The sequence below is a fragment of the Primulina eburnea genome, unplaced genomic scaffold (genome assembly GCF_022965805.1).
Source record: "Primulina eburnea isolate SZY01 unplaced genomic scaffold, ASM2296580v1 ctg1320_ERROPOS1310249, whole genome shotgun sequence".
In the NCBI taxonomy this organism is placed as follows: Eukaryota; Viridiplantae; Streptophyta; class Magnoliopsida; order Lamiales; family Gesneriaceae; genus Primulina; species Primulina eburnea.
Window position 1 is genome coordinate 131,634 of NW_027330849.1, and position 18,427 is coordinate 150,060.

Below are 18,427 nucleotides of genomic sequence, written 5' to 3' on the forward strand. Positions count from 1 at the left end.
ATGAGGAATTGTGAGATAAGTCAAATTCGAGATATTAGTAGAATAGAACTAAGTTGCTATAAATCGTTTAAGTTACGATTAATAAACGAGGATTTTGACATTCAAAATAATTAGGATTGAGGAGACATAAGGACATCTTAAAATTTATTATTTTATCAGAGTAGCGTCGCAGAAGCATGGACCATTGGGATACTAGAACTAAGTCTAAACTTGTGATTATCAAGGACAAGCGAATTTCGGGGACGAAATTCAATTTAAGGGGGGTAGATTGTAACGTCCCGAAAATTTGAAGATTTAAGTAAACCACATGCATGCAAATTAATAAATTTCTTTGGTATTTTATTAAATTCTTTTAAAGCATAAAATGCATGTTTATTTTATAAATTATGTGTTTAATTATTTTTATGCATTTTATACATAATTCATACATGATAAAATTTATTTTATGAAATTTTAAAGGTTTAAGCATTATAGATTTTTAAGTTGCATTTCGCGCTCGAACGAGGAACGGAAGCCGGAGAATTTTCAGAAAAATTATTTTAATTACATGATTTGTTTTTAAATATTAATTTAAGACGTTTTAAAGGTATTTTTCAAGAATTAGATTTATTGGGTATTTTTACCCGCATGATTTTAATTTTAACGGTACGCAAATTTTATCGAATCGGGGGACTTTTGAGGTTTCGGCTAATATTTTCAAAATCTTTCCAACACGAAATATTTTTGGGGAGTGCGTTTGGATTCAATGGACCTACTTTTGAACTTATTGGGCTTATTTATTTATTTTTGTGCTCTTAAATAAAATAGAGACCATTAGCTAAATTATTATCTACCTAATTAACTCCTAATTATTCCCTTTAACTCCCCACTAACCTAATCACCCCTCATCAGCCGCCCACTCCCCTCCACTCACATTCATCCTCCTGATTGCTGCTACAACAATTCGGTGAAGTATTTTCTCTTGAAGCAAAGATTTTCTTCATTTGGTTGTTGGCTCCTCGATCGTTTTTTTTTTTCCTTAAGCAAACATCAGGCACGTTTTGTTCCATTATTTCTGCATCACACATGTTAAATATTACTGATATGTGTTTTAGTTTAATAAGGGATGATCGATCCAGTGTACAACATGGAAGTTCGTTCGGTTTTTTTTTCTTTTTTTGCTCTTGTCGTTTATTTTATTATTGTTTATCCACTCACGGTTTGATGATTTGTGCAAGGGGTTTCTGGTATGAGCTGTTAAGATTCTGATGTGGGTTTCACTTAGAGTTTTTGGGAGCATTACTGATCGGGGTCGCTGGAAGTGGCTACATCGAGAGTTTTGGGACGTTGCTCGTTGGGGCTGTGGCTCGCTTGGGTTGGAACGATCGGTGAAAGGGCTGAACCGGGGCTTGGACCAGACCCCAGTGGGTCTGAGTCACGACTCAGGGAAGCCCAACCACCGCTGGAACCACCTGAAGCGCCAGCCGCACACCATCGAGAGGAAAGCTCGGGTAGGGTCTTGGCAAGTGCTAGCTAGCGGTTCTGTTAGTGTAGGCTGCATGGGGCTGGGTTCTTGATGTTGGTAGGCTCCTTGGGGTCTGGACTAGGTCCACCATAGGCTGGTTAGGGGCTGGAGCCATCGGCTTGGGTGTAAGGGTGGTGAGTGTGTGCTAGTGCTTCGTTTGGGGGTGAGGGGAGCTGCTGGATTTTCCAGCAGCTGTACAAGGGAATTCGAATGCTTTAAAAATCTGGGTTTTGGGTTCGTTAGAGTCCTTTAAGTGTTTTTAAGACATGGTTTAAGTTTGGTAAAATTTTGTTAAGTTTCGAGTTGATTCGGGTTAAAACCGAGACTCCGGTCCAAGTTTTAAAACGAATCGGTTAAGTTCTGATTTTGGCTTGGGTTTACGTCTAAGAATGCTTTTAAAAATGTTTTGGGACATATTAAGGAGTTTGGTAAGTTTCGGGTCAATTTTAGAGGTCCAGGTTTAAAACGATAATTTTCGGGTTTTCTGGGGCAAAATGGTCATTTTGCACCCGGGGTGAGATTTTGGTCTTGGCAGCGCCCTGAACACAAATATATGATATTTTAAATGTTTATGCATCATTTTTAAGATTTTTACGCAATTACGATAAATACGTTGCATGCTTGGTTTAAAGGAAAAGTTACGCATATGCATGTTTTTATTAAGTGATGAAAATAATGATATTTTTGAAGGATGTGAATTGGTTGTGACTGACGATGTATATGTATACGATGACATGAGATATGATGAGCTGAGGCCCGGGCTCAGTGGGCGGGTAATACTGTCGCTGATGTCCCCCGCCGCCGGGTACCACGGTTTTTATAGATGGATCCATCGATAGAGCTGATACGATAGAGCTGATACGAAAGTCACAACTAATGAACTGAATTCAAGTAAAAGAAAATGTTTAAATTTATGACACGATGAGCTGTTTTGACACGTATATGATGATATGAGATGACATGAGTTGACACGACATGATTTTATGCGACACGTTTACGTTATGCTTTTAAGTTCATGAAAGATATGTTGAGTATGATATTTTCACTGTTGTGTGCTATGTATATGTACTTGTTATTAACGGTACAGGTGTGTTAAGTCTTTAGACTCACTAGGCGTGTGTGATGCAGGTGAGCTTGTTATTGAGAGGACTGGAGGTGCTGAACACTGAGTAGACAGACCTGGTGGGGTGACACGACCCGAGGACCATATGTTTTCCGCATTTTGTTTTTATGAGATTTGAGATGATATGAACATTTTTATATGCTGGTTTGGATACGCTGATGATTTTCACAATTTCTACTCGTTTGTGTTTACGCACTATTTATATTGTCACATACTTAAGACATTTTTAAATGTTATTTCTAAAATGCGAGCTTTTATATATAAAAAAAAATATTTCCGCGCTTTTAAAATTAGTAGATGTTACAGTTTTTATGTGCCTCTCATCTTTAATAAAATAGTAGAGATATTGGCATAAAAAAAATGAAATAAATTTTCTACATTTTTTCAAAATATTGCATATAATTAAAAAAATTAAGATCTTTTTTTGATAACAAAATATAAGATATTTCAACTTATTGATAATTGTTTTATTGTGTTTAAAATAATATTTTTTTGAAAAACTTTGTGTGAAAATCCATAAAATAAATATTTTTCTGTTTCATATAAAAATCTCACCAAATCAAAGTCCCATATTTTCTTTCTCTGTTACCTTATTTATTAATCATTATATTGCAAAAAATTTCATTAGAAATTTTTAAAACTGTTGTGAAAAAGTAAAATTTATGGTAAAAAGTAAAAATCTCAAACTCTCAAAATTTACCAAACTACACACTTTATAATATTTTTCTCTCTACTCAATTGTTATTTTCTTCACAAATGAGAGATCTATTTATAGAGTTTCATTACACATAATCCAAAAATAAATTCATCATTACATACATCATCACACACTAATTTTCAATATTCAACACCTAATTTTACCTAATTTCAACATTCAACATTCAACATTCAACATACACATTTTAATATTATATTTTCAACACTCCCCCTTGTGATGATGATCATAATGATTGTCTTCATTACGTGTTTTTATACTGTCTCGTTAAAAACCTTACTTGGAAAAACCCATTGGGATAAAAACCATAGTAAGGGAAAAAGAGTGCAGTCACGTAAACTCCCCCTGATGTTGACATGAATAATTCTTCACAAATTTCGTAGATTGCGCATCCCAATATTATATATGTGCTTTCTGAATATTGACGTAGGAAGTGCCTTTGTGAAGAGATCTAATGAGTTTTCACTTGATTGAATGTGACGAACATCAATACATTTATTCTTCTCAAGCTCTTTGGTGAATGCGAAGAACTTAGGAGGAATATGTTTAGTTCTGTCGCTTTTTATGTATCCTTCTTTCATTTGAGCAACACATGCAGCATTATCTTCATATAGTATAACAGGCTTCTCATCGAATGATAATCCGCATGAAATTTGAATATGTTGGGTGATTGATTTTACCACACACATTCACGACTTGCTTCATGTAGTGCAATAATCTCGGCATGATTTGATGAAGTTGTTACGAGCGTTTGTTTCTGTGAACGCCAAGATATTGCAGTGCCTCCACGAGTAAATACATATCCAGTTTGGGAACGTGCCTTGTGTGGATCAGATAAGTATCCAGCATCAGCATAACCAATTATACTTGGATTAGCATCTTTTGAATACAAAAGTCCCAAAGTCTGTCGTTCCTCGTAGATAACGGAATATATGTTTAATTCTGTTCCAGTGTCTCTTTGTTGGATATGTGTTAAATCTTGCCAACAGATTCACGACAAAAAATATATCAGGCCTTGTACAATTTGTAAGGTACATAAGGGCACCGATGACACTTAGATATGGTACTTCTGGACCAAGAATATCTTCATCATCTTCACATGGACGGAATGGATCCTTTTCTATGTTTAATGATCTAACAACCATTGGAGTACTTAAAGGATTTGATTTATCCATATTAAAACGTTTAAGGATCTTTTCTGTATAATTTGTCTGGTGAACAAACATTCCACATTCTTTTTGTTCAATTTGCAAACCCAGACAATACTTGGTTTTTCCAAGATCCTTCATTTCAAATTCTTCCTTCAAGTATGACACAACTTCTTGAATTTCCTTACTCGTTCCAATGATGTTTAAATCGTCAACATATACAGCAATAATTACGCATCCGGATGTTGTTTTCTTAATGAAAACACAAGGGCATATTGAATTATTTACATATCCCTTCTTCATCAAGTGATCACTTAGCCGATTATACCACATTCGGCCGGATTGCTTTAACCCATATAATGATCTTTGTAATTTCACAGAATAACATTCTCTGGGTTTTGAACTTTGTGCTTCAGGCATCTTAAATCCTTCAGGGATTTTCATATATATATATTACTATCAAGTGATCCATATAAGTAAGCTGTAACAACATCCATAAGACGCATTTCTAAATTTTCAGATACCGCCAAGCTAATCAAATACCGAAACGTAATTGCATCCATCACGGGAGAATACGTTTCTTCATAATCAATTCCAGGCCTTTGAGAAAAACCTTGTGCAACAAGTCGAGCTTTATATCTTACGATTTCATTTTTCTCATTTCGCTTTCGAATAAAAACCCATTTGTATCCAACAGGTTTTACACCTTTAGGTGTAAGGACTATATGTCCAAAAACATTACGTTTATTTAGCGAATCTAATTCAACCTGGATGGCATCTTTCCATTTTATCCAATCCTGCCGATTTTTACATTCACCAAAAGATTTTGATTCATGATCTTCGTTATCATTTATGATGTCGATTGCCACATTATAAGAAAATATATCATCAATTTCATCTATATCTTTTCGGTTCCATATTTTTCAAGTATTAATGTAATTGATAGAGATTTCATGATTCTCGTCAGTTTGTGGTTCTGACAGAACATTTTCATCATCATGTGTTTTTTCAGGAACACCATTCTCTATTTTGTGATCATCATGTGTTTCTTCAGAAACATCATTCTTTATTTTGTGATCATCGTGTTTCTCTATGAATTTTTTTTTTCGAGGATTTTTATCCTTGGAACCGACTGGCCTTCCACGCTTCAGGCGTTTAATGACATCATGAGTATCTTCCATTTGTTTCTTTGGAATTTCAATTCGAGCAGGGCATTTGCAGCATGTATATATGATTTAGTTACCCCTTTTGTGTCTGCAAATGCATCTGGTATTTGATTTGCTATTCTTTGCAAGTGCACAATTTGCTGTACATCCTTTTCACATTGTTTTGTTCTTGGATCCATATGTAACAATGATGATACATACCACGTAATTTATTTTTCGGTATGTTTCTGTTCTCCCCCTAACATTGGGAAGATTTCCTCATTAAAATGACAATCAGCAAAACGTGCTGTGAACACGTCTCCTGTCTGAGATTCAAGATATCGAATGATTGATGGACTATCATAACCGATATAAATTCCAACCTTTATTTGAGGTCCCATTTTCTTTCGTTGCGGTGGTGCAATAGGCACATACACCATACATCCAAAAATTCTCAGATGAGAAATGTCTGGTTCTTTACCAAATGCAAGCTGTAATGAGGAGTATTTATGATATGCACTCGGTCTGATGCGAATTAATGCAGCGGCATGTAAAATTGCATGTCTCCATATAGAAATAGGGAGTTTTGTTTTCATAATCATTGGTCTAGCAATCATTTGCAGACATTTAATCAATGATTCAGCCAATCCATTCTGTGTATGTACATGAGCAACAGGATGCTCAACAATGATTCCCATAGACATACAATAATCATTGAAAGTCTGGGAAGTAAATTCACCAGCATTATCAAGTCTAATTTTCTTGATTGTATAATCGGGAAATTGATTCCTCAATTTTATTATTTGAGCAAGTAATCTTGCAAATGCAACATTTCGAGTTGACAATAAACATACATTTGACCATCTGCTGGAGGCATCAATCAATACCATAAAGTATCTGAATGGTCCACATATTGGATGGATTGGTCCACAAATATCACCCTGAATACGTTCAAGAAACATTGGTGATTCAGTTTGGATTTTTCCTGGTGATGGTCTTATAATAAGTTTTCCGAGAGAACAAGCTTTACATTGAAACTTAGTATTCCGAAAGATCTTCTGGTCTTTCAACGGATGACCATGTGTATTTTCTATAATTCTTCGCATCATTGTTGAACCAGGATGTCCCAATCGATCATGTCAATTGATCAGTATTGAAGAATTATCAACTACCGTGTTTGATTCAATTGGACTTATATATGTATAATGCAATCCAGTAGAGAGCATTGGTAGTTTTTCAATCACATATTTCTTTCCTGATTTATATGTGATAAGACACATATATTTCTCATTCCCTTCATTCATTGTTTGAGTATCATACCCATGGGAATATATATCATTAAAACTCAACAAATTTCTTTTCGATTGTGGTAAATATAAAGCATCATTGATCAAAAATTTTGTACCATTAGGTAACCAAAAGTGTGCTTTACCACATCTTTTAATCAAGTCTACAGGACCTGATATTGTATTCACCGTTGTTTTTGTTGGTTTTAGTTCCAAGAAATATCTTTTATCTCGGAGGATAGTGTGCGTTGTACCACGATAGGGTATGCAAACTTCAGCTTTGCTCATAGCATTTTCCATATTTGAACTTCAAAAAAATATATGCAATGAAATAAATTACTGGCAATATATATTTAAATATAACACATATCATAATTATACAATAAAACATTATTCTATGAATACATGAAAATAAATTATTGTACATTTATATTCTACCATTATATTGTTCATTTTCAGAGAAATCGTTGAGAAAATCTGCAGCATCAATATTGTTCATTTCTATCCCACCAGCATATTGATCATTTCCAGAGAAATCATTCATAAAATCACCAGCATCAAAATGAGTTGAATCACTCAAACGGTCACTGCGTTCAGTGAAGTTGGTCTCCTTTTCTTTCCCCTTTAATGATTCTTTATAAAGTTTACAAAGGTGTTCAGGGGCTCGACAAACTTTGGACCAATGTCCTGGAGTATCACATCTGTAACAAGAACTTTCATATCTTTTTGAGTGATTCTCATTAACACTTGTATTCTCATGATGCCTTTTCAGTGGATGGTTTGAGACGCTCTTTTGAGATCAGTTATAAAAATAACTATCTCTATTATTTTCAAAACCACGGCCGCGTCCACGACCACGACCAATTCCACGTCCACGACCTCGACCATAACCTTGTCTTTGAAATTGATTTTGGTTTCCAGGTTTAAATTCATTTTTACTTACAACATTTACTTCTGGAAATGCTGTTGATCCAGTGGGTCGGGACTGATGATTTCTCACTAGAAGCTCGTTGTTCTTTTCCGCCACAAGAAGACAGGCGATGAGTTCAGAATATCTCGCGAATCCACGTACTCTATATTGTTGCTGTAGAGTAATATTTGATGCATGAAACGTGGAAAATGTTTTTTCAAGCATCTCAGATTCTGTGACCTCATGTTCACAAAATTTTAATTGCGAGATTATTCTATACTTCGCCGAATTGTAATCACTGACTTTTTTAAAGTCTTGGAATCTCAATGTATTCCATTCATCCCGGGCGGTCGGAAGTATAACTTCTCTTATATGTTCGAATCTTTCTTTTAATCCCTTCCTCAAAGCCGTGAGATTTTTTTCAGTCAGATATTCACATTTCAATCTATCGTCGAGATGTCGACGCAAAAATATCATGGCTCTTGCCTTTTCTTGTGACGTGCATATGCCATTTTCTTTAATGGTCTCGCTTAGACCCAATGACTCAAGATGCATTTCTACATCTAGAGTCCATGACATATAATTTTTCCCAGTAATGTCAAGAGCGATGAATTCGAGCTTTGTCAAGTTTGCCATGGTGGTACTAAAAATCACGATGCATTTTATTAGTTAATGAATATTGCAATACAAAGTAATGGATAAACAACAAGTACAAGTATTCGTAAAAATAAAGAAAACACACGAGGAGGATATTCTCCGATAAATACAAGACTCGTGAGTATGATAACGAAAATAATTAAAAATAATCTTGCGAAAGCCATCTTCTTTTTTTCTTCGAAAAATTTGATGATGAATAATTTTTAGAGAAAAAGAGAAAGTTTGAGTGATTGAATGTGTTTATGAGATCATATTTATAGGGCAAAAACTAGCCGTTTTTTACCATTTATGACCGTTGGTGTACAAAAAAATAAAGGTATGTATTTGTATAATTTTATGGTAATAATATGGTATATATAATATTAAACATGTTTAAATAATTATGTATATCATATCATAATATTATAATGAGTGTCATAATTTATTTTGTTTAAAAACCTTATAGGCTTTTATACTTGTCGTATCCATTACCGGGAGTGTGGGATGTCGTCTTAACATCCTCCCAGGATTTATAACAAGTTTATGAAAAATTTATTTTATTATTTCTAATAATAACATTATATTGTATATTAAATAAATACACAATAAATAAATAATAGTAAAATAAATATAATTACTTTTGTTACCTTTTCTTCTGTTTGGAGCTTGGAAAAGTATGTAGGACTTTTAGAGCTTCGTGCTGATAACGTGTTGTGAAAAAGTAAAAATTTATGGTAAAAAGTAAAAATCTCAAACTCTCAAAATTTACCAAACTACACACTTTATAATATTTTTCTCTCTACTCAATTGTTATTTTCTTCACAAATAAGAGATCTATTTTTAGAGTTTCATTACACATAATCCAAAAATAAATTCATCATTACATACATCATCACACACTAATTTTCAATATTCAACACCTAATTTTACCTAATTTTCAACATTCAACATTCAACATTCAACATACACATTTTAATATTATATTTTCAACATAATTTATTAGGTTTATTATTATATAAAAGCTATAACTCACTTTTTGTGTTTTTTAAAAATACTTTTAAATTTTTATGTTTGTATCAATGAATAAAGATTCGTGATTCAATTATGTATACGAACATATATCTCTATATTATATTCATACGCATAAATCATAATATAAATATATTAACTTGATATGTTTTTTACCCTAAAAATTTAAGATTTTTTAAATAAAGTTATTAGGTTTAAAATTTAAATTAAATATTTTTTGTATGAATTACATTTGTTATAATAATAAAATTGATAGAAACTCCTAAAATATATTGGGAATTTGTTTATGGAAGTATCATCCATTCCATGGAAAGATGGTTTCTGTAATGACCCGATTTAATTATATGTCATTTGGCGATAATTAAGAGTAATTATTTTAAATTGAGGAATTTAAAATAATTAAACCAAATAATTAAATAGTGTGTTTAAAAATATGTATTAGAAAATATCGGTTTATAGATGATATTAAAATACATATTTAAATTTTATAGCACACAAGAGTTGAAATAAAATAGACCGGGTCAAGTTTCGAACCCAAAAAAAATAAAAGATAAACACACATAATATATATATATAGATATATACACACGCATACCTATATATATATATATATATATATATATTACACACATGCATATATATTATATATATTAATATACACACTCTCGCACACACACTACACCTATAAACACACACTAAATCTCATCTTTCTCCCGTAACATTTTTGTTCTTATTTCTTCAACCCATTTCCGTCACTTTGACCGCTCATATCTCCTTCACCGGTCACCGAAAAATTCAAGTAAATATAGATTTGGAAAGCCCATGATGAGAGCTATCCATTGATACCACTTTTGATAGGAAAAATCGAGATTCCCGAAAACCCGACGAAACATGCCGCCCCTTCCTCCGCCGAATCGTCGCCGTACGTCGCCGGAGTTCGGAAATTGATTGAGGACTTTTGTTCTTTGAGTTATAAGCTTCGTTGTGATATAAATCTTGAGGTATAAACTCTGATTCCGGAAATTATGTAAGGGTTGATCCATTTTTGGTTAACTTTGATATTAATATTGATATTGATTATATTTTTGGATGTAGGTACAAACTTTGAGTTGATTCGAGGTACCGATCAAATTTTAGAAATGTTAGCGAAGTCCAGAATATTTAATTAGAGATTTTGAGTTAGTGAAATGAGTAAATTGAGTATCAACTAGTTTGATGCCTTAGAATTGCTAATTATCATTGTTGGAAATTATTATGGAAAACTGTGATATAAAACGAAAAGTTTGGGAAAGTAGGAGAGATAGGCGCTTGAATATTATTTTAGCGTCATTTCAAGTTAAAACGAATATGCTGCGAAAATTAATTGATATTAGGCATTTTAGGCTAATATTGGAATTTTAGGAAATAAAATGCCTAAATAGTTGAAATTGGATTGTTAGTGAATTTAAATGGTTATTGAAATTTTATATGATAATAAGACCGTTTAAATTAATATTCAGGTGAATTGTCTGAGTTGACATTTCCAGGACTTTCTTGAGGATTTAAGTTACTGGTAATTTAATTTGAAGGTTAAGGTACAGATTGATCGATTTCTTACAGCGTCTAAGTCGACGTGTAATTTAATTGATGTGAGTTAATTGATTTTATGTGAATTATATGATTATGTGCTCTTTGTGGAATTTGAATGCAAATTTAAGATTATTCCTCATTTTCTTAAAATAAAACATGATTTTCAAATATATTGGAATAATCTATGGATTGATATACATTGTTGAGCACACATTCATATTGAGCCCTTCAGTTATTGATACCCGTTGATATTCGATTGAGATCTGTATATGATATTATATTGTGTCTTGTGGATTTTGGGCACCTTGACTCGGTCCGGCTTAGGTAGTTGCTGGCATCAAGGGTGAAGCCATATCCCCAGACACTGTCCGCTGAGTCGTGGACAGGTCCGCTGAGTCGTGGACCAGCTCGAGCATATTATGATTGTTGATAACGATCCTTTGACTCCTGATATCCAGACATCTTGCACCCGTACATGCATTGCATTGATTTCATTACATGTCATTTATATATGCTGTAATTTATTTGATCTTCGTACTGGGGTTTGACCCCTGTCCTTTGGGACTGCTGTGGTTTGTTCTGTGTTTCCATAGCAGGTCATGCAGGTAGTTTGTCTTCGGCTGCTCAGGATGAAGCACCGAGGGGCGCTAGAGCTCTTTGAGTTTTGAGCTCAAGCCCTTATTGTTTTCTCTGTGAGTTCAGTCATCGAGTCCCCAGATATTATATTTATGTATTATGGAGTCTATGTATTACCGGGGTATGCCCCGAGTAGTTGTATATTGTGTTTGTGGAGAATCGTTGTTGTGATTGTTCCTGGTTGGCATTGTTTTCGTATTGGATGTTTGTTGAGGGTTTTGATTTAGTGTTTTTGCTTATTTATATTTTTCAGGTATGTCCTATTTACGGGGAGGTCATGCCGAAATTTCTATTGGGCCAAGCAAAATTTTAACTCGTTTTCGCTGTTTATACTAATTAATCCTGATTGTGTGTTAATAAAATATTAATCAGGAACAAGGCCCTCACAGTTTCCGAGTCAGATACGCGCTTCAATTCAACTTGAAATCACTGTTGAAACCTACCCAAAATTTGTGGCTGCGCAGCCACAGCCTCCATCGAAAGACACGTTCTTTGAGAACTTGTCGTAGAAGCCCGCCGGTGCAGTGGCATCCCACTAATTATGGCCTCCAAAACTGTTGTTATTGCATGGTCTCCCCCATTACCTCATCAAACTATAGTCTACCCTACATGCTCTTTCTCAATTTTCACTCTTATCTAGGTTTCAATGGTTTTTTAGGGGTTCTGGAGAAGATGGGCAGTTAGGAATTGGAAACAGTGAGGAGAAAGAATGGGTTTGTGCCATTTCTGCTCTGAGTTCTAGCAACGTTTGCTCTGTAGTGGCCGGCAGCCGTAACTCCCTTGCTATATGTGATGACGGAAAGGTTCTAATTTTGAACTCCTTTATCTTGGTTTTACTGTATTTGATGATATGTCTATACTGTGTTTGATAGTGTGCTTGTTTGCTTGATGCTTGTGATGATTTAGTTATTTACATGGGGCTGGAATCAAAGGGGAACACTGGGCCATCCACAGGAAACCAAAAATGAGAATGTTCCCAGCCAAGTTAAGGCACTTGCCAATGTCAAAATTATTCAGGTGTTTCATGGTTTCTTTTCTGTGACTTATTTATTTATTTGTTTTTTTGACAATGGTGTAGACTTTGGCATTCTTTGTAAGTAAAGTGTTCTGGTTTTGATCATAGGCTGCTATTGGTGGCTGGCATTGCTTGGCCGTTGATGAACAAGGTCGAGCTTATGCATGGGGTACATCTACTGTTTTTGCTCAGTACCTATTTTTAATGTGTTTACATTTTACAGAGGCCAAGTGAGAGTGGAAAATGTTGAAGTTTCAGCTTTCAAAGTTATTTGTGGTTAATAAGTGGAAATTTTGATCTCGTGCTAGGATAGTTTCGTGATTCATATGTGGACTAAAAAGTAGAGTTAGCTCCTTTTATTTCTGAACGGTGAACCTTCTTCGGTGCAGGTGGGAATGAGTATGGACAGTGTGGTGAAGAACCTGAACGGAAAGAAGACATGGGCAAACCTGTCAGAAGAGATATAATCATTCCACAGCGATGTGTGCCAAGACTTTCTGTTCGTCAGGTGGTTAAACTTCCGTATCTCAGTTTTAAGCATGGAAAATAATCATTTTAATACTTCATTCCCCTCGGATAATTGGGTTAATTAATATCAAAAAAATTGTTGCAGTGAACTTGTACTGAATGAAACATTTCAATATCAAGCATAGCTGATAATTATTCTTCTAGATGATCTATGATTACCATCGACATTTATTCATGTTTGGCCCCAAAGACTTAGAATTATTTTTTATCAACCCAAGAAGCAGCATTTGACTGTTTTTGCCATGTGTTTGATTTTCTAATGTATATGCAATACGCATGCGCCAAGCCACTAGTCAGATTCACCGGTGACAGTCCTAACTTTTTCACCTCACAGGTAGCTGCTGGTGGAACTCATTCTGTTGTTCTTACCCGAGAAGGACATGTATGGACATGGGGTCAACCATGGCCTCCTGGAGACATGTATGTTTGGTTTACTGAAGTCTGTGATAAATATATTATTTCTTTTCTGATTTTTTCATATCTGTTACTGGCATTCATTGGATTAAGTAGCTTAGTTAGTTGCTTACACTTGTTTAACGTCAATCAATCTACAGAAAGCAAATTTCGACCCCAGTTCGAGTGCAAGGTCTTGATAGTGTTAGGTTAATTGCAGTAGGTGCATTTCACAATTTAGCTCTTCTTGACGATGGAACTTTGATGGCTTGGGGCAATAATGAGTATGGTCAGCTTGGAACTGGTGATACCCAGCCAAGATCACAACCTATTCCTGTCCAGGGCCTCTCTGATCTTACTTTGGTTTGTGTTACCATCCTCTATATATACTCTGTTGGCCATTAGTTTCCTTTTTCCATTGCATAGAATCTTGTGAGCATTTTATTTTTGCCACCAGTCAGTGATTGTTTCATTATATCAACTTCAACTAACTGTTGTGGTTGATTTTTATAGTAATGATAATTTCTGAACAAAAGACGGTGAATAGAGATGGAATTTTGAAGGTTATACGTTATGAAATTACTGATATCACATGGCAATAACAATTTGGAGTTCTATGGAAAAGAGTATAGTCTAGAACTTACCGTCATAATAAATTTTGAGAAATAGAACATCTTTGATTTTACTTATGGTTGGACTTAAGCGATTTTCTGCATTGTTGTCCAGGTTGATATTGCTGCTGGAGGATGGCATTCTACCGCGTTGACTGATGATGGAGAGGTATATATTATGTCTCTTCATTCAGCTAAAAATTTGTGCATTTGAATACATGTCGGTGCTTCTATCTAGTTCATGTTTTTCTTTAGGTGTATGGATGGGGCAGAGGGGAGCACGGAAGACTTGGATTTGGAGATGACAAGAGCAGCAAAATGGTTCCTCAAAGGGTTCAACTTTTAGTGGGCGAGGACATTGTTCAGGTTCTTACATGTATCAGCTTCCTTGTGATTCTTATATTAAAAATTTGTAATGACTTAAATGCAACAAACGAAATGCTCCTTCAGCCTTCCATTCATTTCGTTGCTTTCATAAAAATTGAGTAACATCAGTTTTGTGTGACTGCATGTGTGTCATGGTACTTAAAACACCTTAACTCACATTCTTATAGTATCATGAATTTGGGTATAGACTAAGCCAATTTCTAGCTTTTGCTCTTTAAGACTGTGTAGACATATCTATGCTTGTTACGAATTTAATATATCTGTTAATGGCTTCTTTTCTTTTCTTTGTTTTGTGGTTTGTCCCTTTGAGTAATTAGGCAATTTTATGATGTGAACATTTTGTTTTGTTATTTATAGCATGCTTCTTTGGAAAACCAAATATAAAAACTTCTGTTTTTTTTTTTGCAGGTTTCTTGTGGAGGTACTCACTCCGTTGCATTAACGAGGGATGGCTGCATGTATTCAGTAAGTGCTTTACACATCTTTTAATCTTTTTTATGCAAAAATGAACGTACCATCAACCCACCCAGAGGTATACGCTCTTCAGAAAAATAAACAAGCAATATATGCATCAAATGGACATACTATCAGCCATTCAGCCCACCAAACGGTATATGCTCTTCAGAAAAATAAACAATCAATATATTCCCTTCAGGAATATAAAAAACAATGTAGATAGCCGCAAACAAAATAAAAATGTTTGGAACATCAACTCTAATGTTATATATTTTCTATCCCTGACCATTTGATATAGGTTTTATGTACATAGTCTTGAATAAATATTGATGAACAAAATTCACCAATTCGACTTAATTCAGTTGAAATCGGAAAGTTCTGTTTTTCTGTTTTGGAACATCAGCTCTTGTGTTTATTACAAGGTATTTATTTAATGCATCTCTGTAACACTCAATAAATGCTTCGTTTTCTCTCTGCTGTACATTTTTCCGAGTGTTGAAACTCAATCAAGAACCCAAGATGAGCAAAACTTTCTATTTCCAATTCACGTTTAACTTGAATCCAAGTGGTTTTCAAGGCAGTCATGCAAAACACATCTGACTTATCTTGATGCTTGCAGTTTGGACGAGGGGACCATGGACGTTTGGGATATGGACGAAAGGTGACAACAGGGAATCCAGCTGAAGTTCCGATAACAATTCCACCTCCTAAAGGCATCAGCGGCAGTGCAGCTGAAGGCCGGTGGTGTGCTAAACTAGTTGCTTGTGGTGGCCGTCATACTCTGGCGATAGCCGAATGGCACTCTTCTGAGGCGGATCACGAACTCTGAAGCGCTAAAAAGGTAATGGGTCTACGAGAAATGGCCTAGTTTGTTATTTTGTAGTAGAAAACCTTGTATAAGAGATATGGGGTACTGTGAGATACCTTGGATTTGCGTCTTGTACTCTTTCCATCTGCCGTGTAACTTACTAACACTAATATTTGTTTTACAATATTAGTTTTTTGGAGGGGAAAAATACCCTACTAATTCGCTTTTTGGGTAAATTGCACGATCTAATTGCCATAAATACCATCGGAGGTTTGGGGAACTAAAATGTCCCCTGAAAGATTGTTCTAATCGCCATAAATACTTGCGAGGTTTAAAGAACTACGATGTGTTCCAAAATGTTACGGAAGATTTCTGTTTCCGTCACCGATCTGTCACATCAGTATCACAAAGCTTTACTAGAATAAATAGATATTTTTTGAAGCAACGAAACATCTCTAGTTATCAAAAATCTTGCAATCTTCCACTTCTTACAACTCAGAAATGCCAAGATTCTAATATTCACCACATGATAATCACTTGGTTCAGACTTACACGAACGTTAACCTTGTGGAAACCCGAAAGATTGTGAACTTGGAAATTGTGGTACTATTTTTTGAGGTTCCCTTAACGTTGGTAAGTCGGCCCGAATCTGCTGTTAAAGAGGCCAGCATGCAGACGAAGTAGGTAGAGTAGTTGGATGAGACCCGATATCGCAATAAACGCTTCCAGTGTTTGATGTGATTTGCAAGCTTAAAATCAAGAACCGGTGATGGATGCAATGGATATTCTATGTTAATTTAGACACCTTACCAAGCTAGCGTTTACTCGTGTCCTCCCACTATGGTTTGTTTGCAAACCAGACGTTGTTTCAATTAGCAAAGAGCATATTGTATGTTTAGAACACAAACAAGCTTGGGGAACGCAGGATATGATGCAGGCACGAGCAATTGAAATGCATAATATTTTAGACTATCTTTTGACAACATTAATAATAAACATATTTTATATGGTGGAGATTGAAGATTAATATATGTGATGCATACCCAAAAGCAAGAGCAGTAATCCCCCAAGAGCAGTAATCCCCCATGAGATAACAACTCAAAACGCGGGAGCAAACTGTGCCTAGAAATATCGCAAGCAGTTTTGAGATGGTTCTTGGCTGAATAAATATATCAGTTTTATAATTATGTTTTCAAAAGAATTATTTTATGTTATTTTTTAACAGTTCTAAATAATTTCATTATTCATCAATCTACATTAATATGGCACTAGCCACCGAGGCACACGCGTTGCGTGTGTCATTAATATATGAGAATAATATATTAAATCTTCGTGATTTTACAATACCATGAGAGTAAAAACATTTGTACTTGATCCATGAAAAGCCAGAGATTCCAAAGCTTAAATAAATATGTCAAACTCAATTTGTTACCTTACATGATATATGTGTTGATCTTAAAAAATAATATTCTTTTGAAGCAGTAATATCATATCATTAGAAATAATGATAAACTTCAATGTAAAAGAAGTAAAATTTAATAGCACCATTTTGAATTGGTTACCAAATCTGGTTGTTAGAATAAGGTTATGGGAAACTTTTTTGATTCTTAGGTTAATATGGGCAGCACAATTGGGTGCCTAAGAATTGACATTTAGAAATGGAAAAGAGTTCTTCAGTCAGAAAGTATTGATATGTTGAATGTCTTGTCTTATTATTTACTTTTCTTTATGGTTGTATTCAGCAGTTTTGCTGTACCTCACTGACCTTTATCTGCGATTTACTCAATGATGTACGTGTTGAATTTCTTACTTTGTTTTTATTTGGATCATTAATGATTACGAGAAGCAGGTATTTTGGCTAGTTATTTTAGTAATGTTACAACGAGCAGCTCCTGTGCCTAAAAGATCTGATGATGCAAAAACAGATTGGCACAATGGACGGGAAATTAAATACGCATCTGCTGATATTGTATGCTTCAGAAACAGGAAATGCCATAGATGCTGCTGAGCAGATTGGTCGTGAGGCAGAGCGCCGCGGTTGCCCTTCTGTCTCTATCCTCTCTGTGGATGAGTTTCATCCGGTATACTTCTACTCGTTATTTCAGAACATACCAACTTTCAGTTTTTTTAAATGTTTTGTAGGCTGATTATATTGGTTACTTGGCCAGAGTGACATACCAAAAAAAGATAAAGTGATTTTTGTGGTGTCAACCACAGGACAAGGAGATGCCCCTGATTCTATTAAGGTTTTATTTATGTTTAATGATAATAAATTCTTTGTTTTTGTGCTTAGCTTTAATCCGTCATAATCAAGATTATTTGGTAGGAGTTTTGGAGGTTTTTGCTGCAAAATAATTTGTCACATGGGTGGCTTAATGGAGTTTGTTATGCCGTTTTTGGATTGGGTGATTCAAGTTACCAAAAATATAATGTAAAGTTTTTATTTTTACTTTATTAAATCATCTTATGACCTTATTTCTAGATCAACACCTTATTACAATTCATGAACTTATTTCTAAAGAAGGTAT

The 18,427-nt window shown here is 34.7% G+C and overlaps 1 protein-coding gene across 15 annotated transcripts in view; it reads left to right on the forward strand.

Annotated features, from left to right (window-relative positions):
* LOC140820650 (ultraviolet-B receptor UVR8-like) overlaps positions 1-16,120 on the forward strand; it is a 39,801-nt gene extending 23,681 nt beyond the window's left edge. For 5 of the 15 annotated variants that reach the window (XM_073180964.1, XM_073180963.1, XM_073180962.1 and 2 more), the window contains 11 exons: positions 12,074-12,271; positions 12,360-12,504; positions 12,608-12,718; positions 12,825-12,885; positions 13,106-13,224; positions 13,579-13,664; positions 13,799-14,000; positions 14,364-14,417; positions 14,504-14,614; positions 15,044-15,100; positions 15,711-16,119. In XM_073180964.1, coding sequence (XP_073037065.1) covers positions 12,243-12,271; positions 12,360-12,504; positions 12,608-12,718; positions 12,825-12,885; positions 13,106-13,224; positions 13,579-13,664; positions 13,799-14,000; positions 14,364-14,417; positions 14,504-14,614; positions 15,044-15,100; positions 15,711-15,920 — 1,185 coding nt within the window. In that variant the 5' untranslated portion in view covers positions 12,074-12,242 and the 3' untranslated portion in view covers positions 15,921-16,119. Of the gene's footprint in view, positions 1-9,884; positions 10,498-10,591; positions 10,616-10,995; positions 11,071-11,658; positions 11,758-11,954; positions 11,976-12,073; positions 12,272-12,359; positions 12,505-12,607; positions 12,719-12,824; positions 12,886-13,105; positions 13,225-13,578; positions 13,665-13,798; positions 14,001-14,363; positions 14,418-14,503; positions 14,625-15,043; positions 15,101-15,710 lie in introns of those variants that run through there. The other 10 variants (XM_073180960.1, XM_073180956.1, XM_073180969.1 and 7 more) reach the window with 10 other exon arrangements.
* Positions 16,121-18,427: the final 2,307 nt, after the last annotated feature.